This window comes from Leiobunum rupestre, chromosome 1 (genome assembly GCF_980474605.1).
Source record: "Leiobunum rupestre chromosome 1, qqLeiRupe1.1.hap1, whole genome shotgun sequence".
Classification (NCBI taxonomy): Eukaryota; Metazoa; Arthropoda; class Arachnida; order Opiliones; family Sclerosomatidae; genus Leiobunum; species Leiobunum rupestre.
The window spans coordinates 56,828,383-56,834,151 of NC_143384.1; the positions used below are offsets into that span (position 1 = coordinate 56,828,383).

A 5,769-nucleotide genomic window follows, 5' to 3' on the forward strand; every position below is an offset into this window, starting at 1 on the left:
CCCTATCAGCTGTATTAGTGAAACCATACTAAAACACCAAGGGCCAAACGTTTTTTTTAATTATATTTCGAGTGTATATTTTATATATTGGGTTTCTTTATCTTTAAGCCTGTAATGAGGACTGCAGTGACGAGAATTGTCATGCAAGCATTAAATGATAAAGTACCTTCTTTGACGACTCATGGAATAACCGAAGCACCTTCTCCTAGCAAGTTTACCAAAGTAAAAGATTTATATACTTTGCTACTACCACTGAAAGACGCCACAGACTATCTTCAAGGAGATGGCCCGCAGATCGCAGTCGTGGTGATGAAGTTATTGGATGCTTTCGACGCAATATATAACAACAGCACTACGAAATTTTCAGCGCTTCGAAACAACATCCTAAAAGATATGGAATCTCGTTTTAGTGGTCACCTCTCCGATCCATTTTACATACTACCAGCCATGGTCGACCCAAGGCAAAAATTATTTATTTTTAAAGGTAATTATCGTCGAAGTACACTTTACAGTTCTTTCAATTCTTGAAGGCAAGGTTGTAAAACCGCCAGTAGCACAGGCCTTACGGGTCAACGTCGCCCCAACGGTTGGCAAACTTGCATCAAATGTCCGGGTGGTGCGACGTGGCACCAGTTGCTGCCGACTGCAAAACCGCTAAGCAACCAACGTCAAAACGACGTCGTAATACCGTTGGTTGTTTAGCGGTTATGCAGTCAGCAGAAATTGTCGCCACGTCGCGCTACCCGGACATTTGATGCGAGTTTGCCAACCGTTGGGGCGACGTTGACCCGTAAGGCCTGTGCTACTGGGGACCTGGGGACCTTGCCATCGTAAAGAACACTTAATAAAGGAATAGAAAATAATTAATTTATGGCCACGGGTCTAAAAAGTTATTTATATATTCAATAATAACGAGATTACGAAGAAGTAGGCTAGCGGAATAATTTCCAATACTTTGAGGCAGTTCTCCAGGCGACCATTTCGTTGTTCAGTGAAAGAGCTTCTACCATAGAAAATTTGCTGTGGCCAAAATTATACTACTAGCAAATAACATTTGGATCCTTCGACCTAAGAAATATATTTGAAACTTCTGATGTATTTTCAGGTGACTTTAGCGAACCACCATGGGCGCAAATGTATCCGCAATTCAAGACTCCATCGGAAAACGACGCCATAGAAATGCTTACGAACTACGCCTCAGAGTTTTTCGTGCCAGCTGTCCCTAGTAGCCATGAAACGGCTTGCAACAATAAACCAACCTCAAGTCATTTCGCGTTAATGCACAAAAAGCGGCAAAGGTTGGAGCCAGGCTCCCTTAAAGACATGATTCATTCCTACTTAAATGATACACCAGCAAGTCCCGATTTCTCATGTCCATTAATGTATTGGCGAGAGAACCAACATAAATACCCAGCTATCGCTGCACTCGCGAAAAGACCTTTGTCCGCCCCCGCAACGTCGGCTGCTTGAGAAAGAATGTTTTCTGTAGGAGGATCGCTTAAACGACCAAGACGCGCTAGGCTTTCTATTGAGATCGTAGAAGATTGTTTGTTATATCAGGAATATCGAAAACCACATTTGGAAAAATTCTTAGCGCAAACGAAAGACAACAAAACCGAAAATGAGGCATAAAAATTATTTATTGTTATTAATAGATGTAATACAATAATTGTAATATTGCTCACAAAAATAAAGTTACAACTGGAAATTGTTTGGTTGGAAATGGGTCGTCTTGCAAACCTAAATTTTGAACATTTTTACTCTGAATTTAGTCGCAATATATTTCACGCTTTGATAACAATTAGTGACCAGAAAAATGATCTCACAAATATCGATTAGGACTTAAAAAAACGATATTCGTTCAAGCTACGAAATATCACTGTTAACAAAAAAAAAGGATAAATCTTTTGACCAGAAAAATTCTTCCTAGTGTTATCTCCTGTATCAACTTATAATATTGGCTGACAGTTTTTCCATTTGACATATTTCGCATAAATATTAACATATTTGAGATATTTGGTCTAAAATACTAAAATGAACCCACATCGCCTAAGGTTTGAAGTGATAAAGGTATCACGTGACCGTTCACGCCGGGAATTCGGTTTAAGATCCCGAAACGAACTGTTCTTTTTCCATTCCTACCAAAAGAGCGCGATCGTTCTTACTTAAATAGGTATTACGACTTGGACTATGTACTCATACAAAGATTTTGGAGGATGATAAAAGTTTTTTCTTATTTAATTTCGTTAGCTGCCGACTTAAGGTGGTATTACTCCAACTAGTGAGTGAATGAACATCAAAAGTTCATGAAATGCCCACCTTTGAATAAATCTAATTTTATTATAGAAATAAACATAATTATCCGGTAATAAAAATTTAAACGTTTAAATATGGTACAATCTTTATTTCTAAAAATACCAGTTTAAGCTTAATGATTGAATTTAACTCGTATTTTAAATTATTATAATTTTTATTATATTCAGTACAAACCAAATTTTTGTGTCTGATGATATCCACCTTTAGTATCGCGAGATGAAGGTGCGTCACTTATTATTCGAATTCTTTACATTAAGTGATGGGATGCGATTTGTTTAGTAATAAAAGAAAACTTGGAATGTTTTTCCGTTAATTGGAATTCCATCAATAAGATGATTTTACCTGCATGTCATTGATGGTATCGTTAGAAAGGTGATTGTCCTCATAGAACTATTGTTGCCATAGTCTTTCCTCTTGTTACAGGATTCCCATTTATAACATTAGTCATTGTCTGACGAACGTCATTTCAATTTTGAAAAATACGAATGTATATCTCCATCTTTTGAGTATAAGACAAAGGATAGAGGATACAATAAGAAAACAAAAGTGATTTCTTTATAATATTCCTTCTTTAATTTAGGTCTGGACGATCGTCATTAAATTGCAAGATATTTTATAATATTTATTGAAATTCGATTGAATAATTTAGTAATGGTATTTACGTATCATACACTAGAAACTAAAAATCAAATAGGATTAATTTTATTTTATTTAACCACAATGTGTTTTTTTTCCATTCAGGTAATTTTCCAGATTTGAACAATACGCTCTAACGGTTCCTTAAGTTGTTTTTACAAAGCAGAGGACATGACCTCAATATCTTCATTATTTCTGTATTTAAATAGTTTGGTATTATTGATGTTTTTTTATGATTTAACCGATATGAAGAAGATAGTGTCGACCAACTCCTTCATGTGGTAGTGGCTAGTATGACCGCAAATATTGCAAAGATATTTTCGCTACCGCCAATCAATATAGGGGCGCTGCTGCGCACACAAGATGGCGGATCAAATGAAGTATGTTTTATGTGGATTATAGTCGAGCGGTTATAATGCAATATGGAGGAGTTGAAGATTTCGAATGCAATTAATTTCAAATATTTCAAAGTTACGTTGTTTGTAATATACATGTATAAATATGTAGATTACCGTGAAGGAGATCGAAAACGATGTCTAAGAGAAGGAGAAGAAGTCTATAAGAGAAAAAACATCATATTATGCGGTATACAAAGTAGAGATGATCGAGGCTTAACAATTGTGGCGGTATGTTTAAAAACTTGTAATCTCCAAGGGGCTAATCCTCATCAAATAGTTTGTCAAATAAAAGGAGACGATTAATCCCAGAATGTATGATTTTAATCTAGAATAACACTGTGGGACACAGCAATATCTATCACCAGGTGCCATGAAAGTAATTAATAAAAAGCCTAACCAACGAGCAGCCAAAAGGTTTTACCTCATTTGAGTTACTGAGTTTACCGATAGGTGCCGCGTCAGTCTTTGGCGAACGCGAACAGTAACATGAATTTTTGCTTTAATCGTCAACTCGTGATTAGTTCTTACGTTATTTAAAATATGCGTGTTCAGATAAAATGTATTCTTAACGTAACTAACTTCCATTTTTCAATTGATCGCATTCCATTACGTGAAAGAGACGAGATAAAAGAATTTTAAAATGCACTTTGCATATACACTGCTTCATTTCTGCTCCCTTAAGCGCTTTTTGATAGTTAACTATTAATTTATCATATGTATTTATCTAGAAGTTCAATCACAATGTATTTCACTTATCGGATAATCATTAGCATTGGCTTTATTAAAATCATTTCATACTTTGTTTATTAAAACGTACTGAGAGAACGTAAATAACATTCCGATCCCTTCTCGGGTATAAATGATAAACATTGACTTATATCCTTCCGAGACTATTATTCTAGTTTGAAAAACCGCAAACACCGTACAGGCAAAACTTGCGTAATAAAAATATTAAACAATAATGTATTCAATTACTTAAAGAGTATTAGAATAGAGCATTAGTATGCTTTTTAATTGCAAAATGAAAATATAGATGTCGGTCGTCTTTGCGAGTAGAGTGCCACGAGGAAATCGAAAGTAGACGAGAGTGAGGATATGGGTATAGTATAGAATCTCTGCTTTCCTATACTCATAGGCACCCGAGTTCTTTATTGGTAATGCTGTTCTCTATCTTGTACTTTGATACTCTTAACTAAGCTCTGGCTGAAACTTCTAGAACTATTTGATTTATTAAGCGATTTTTTTTCATCGGTTTCTCTCGCGGGTCTGCCAGTTCGGTAATTTTTTTTATTGTACCGTAAGATATTTGATCAACAGATGGCGCCATCCAAAAACGGCCTGATTTTAAAAAGAAGGGGGGGGATTCTTAAATCGCGTTCTCTTCAAACCAGTGAATTTAAAAAATCGAACCATGGTTATTCCAGAGTATGATTCGATTCATTCCATGTTGGGGTATTTGCACTTCGTGATCCGGAACTCTTCTTTTAACTAATTCAAATTTATTACGCGAACGTCTTCGCCAAAATCATTAATTTACTGGCGTCTGAACTTGGATATCTCCCACATCTACTTAATGCTAAACAATACTTCTAGAAACTTTCTGTAAATTTTAGATTTTTATTAATTTCCCAAAACAAGTTAAGTGCGTAAAGATGAATGTGCAAATATTTGTAATATTTTCTCAGAATTGTTCGGTTTTCTGAACGATTGTATTATTTTTCATGATGATGCATGGAACGTACACCATTACCAGATATAGGCTTCTCCAACAGAATTAATCATATCATTATTGCATATTTACAAACGGCAGCAACGAAAGAACTGTGCAAAATCGACTGGGAAACTATACAAACATCGTTTTTATTAGTTGTAATTATCTTTTAAATTTTTTGAAAAGGTCTAAAATCGTTAGTAATTTTCGGCATTCAACATCTTTTGACAAAGGTGGTGTGCTTGGCAACACTGTTGATACAAACCTGCAAACCTGGAAGAATCAGAGAACTATAGATTATCGACAGAAAAGTCAGGAAAATTCAAAATTTTAGTAACAAGCACGGAAATTTATGAGGGTTCAGAAAGTTTGTGCTAAAGAGTACAAATTTACTTAATTTAAAAAAAATTCTCATTAAATTTTGCCTTAATTACTTCTTATAAAAATATCGAATTAATTGAGTTTAATTGTCAATCATAAAATTAGTCACCATAAAGTTCTTCATGAACAAATTGGTTAAGTTAGCAATGACATATGTAGAGTTATACTAGGAAATGTTTGTGTTAAAACATTAGGTGGTCTTGCTACTGAAGTAATTAGGAAAAAAAACAGTCGAAAAACCTGGAAATATATGAAAAATGGGTTTGCCAATAGGTGTATGAACCATAGGTAAATATTTTAAATAATTAAAAGCCTAGCTGTACACAG

At 34.9% G+C, this 5,769-nt stretch overlaps 1 protein-coding gene across 1 annotated transcript; it reads left to right on the forward strand.

Moving 5' to 3' along the window:
• Positions 1-383: 383 nt before the first annotated feature.
• On the forward strand, positions 384-1,621 carry LOC149963338 (uncharacterized). Its single transcript, XM_090170565.1, has 2 exons — positions 384-484; positions 1,106-1,621. Exons 1-2 carry the CDS (start codon positions 394-396, stop codon positions 1,468-1,470), a joined length of 456 nt encoding a protein of 151 aa, XP_090026691.1. The 5' UTR covers positions 384-393; the 3' UTR covers positions 1,471-1,621.
• The last annotated feature ends 4,148 nt before the right edge of the window (positions 1,622-5,769 follow it).

Coding starts and splice junctions, on each gene's coding strand:
- LOC149963338 (XM_090170565.1), top strand. CDS start 394: ATGGAATCTCGTTTTAGTGGTCACCTCTCCGATCCATTTTACATACTA. Junction 485..1,105: donor AAAATTATTTATTTTTAAAG/GTAATTATCGTC, acceptor ATGTATTTTCAG/GTGACTTTAGCGAACCACCA.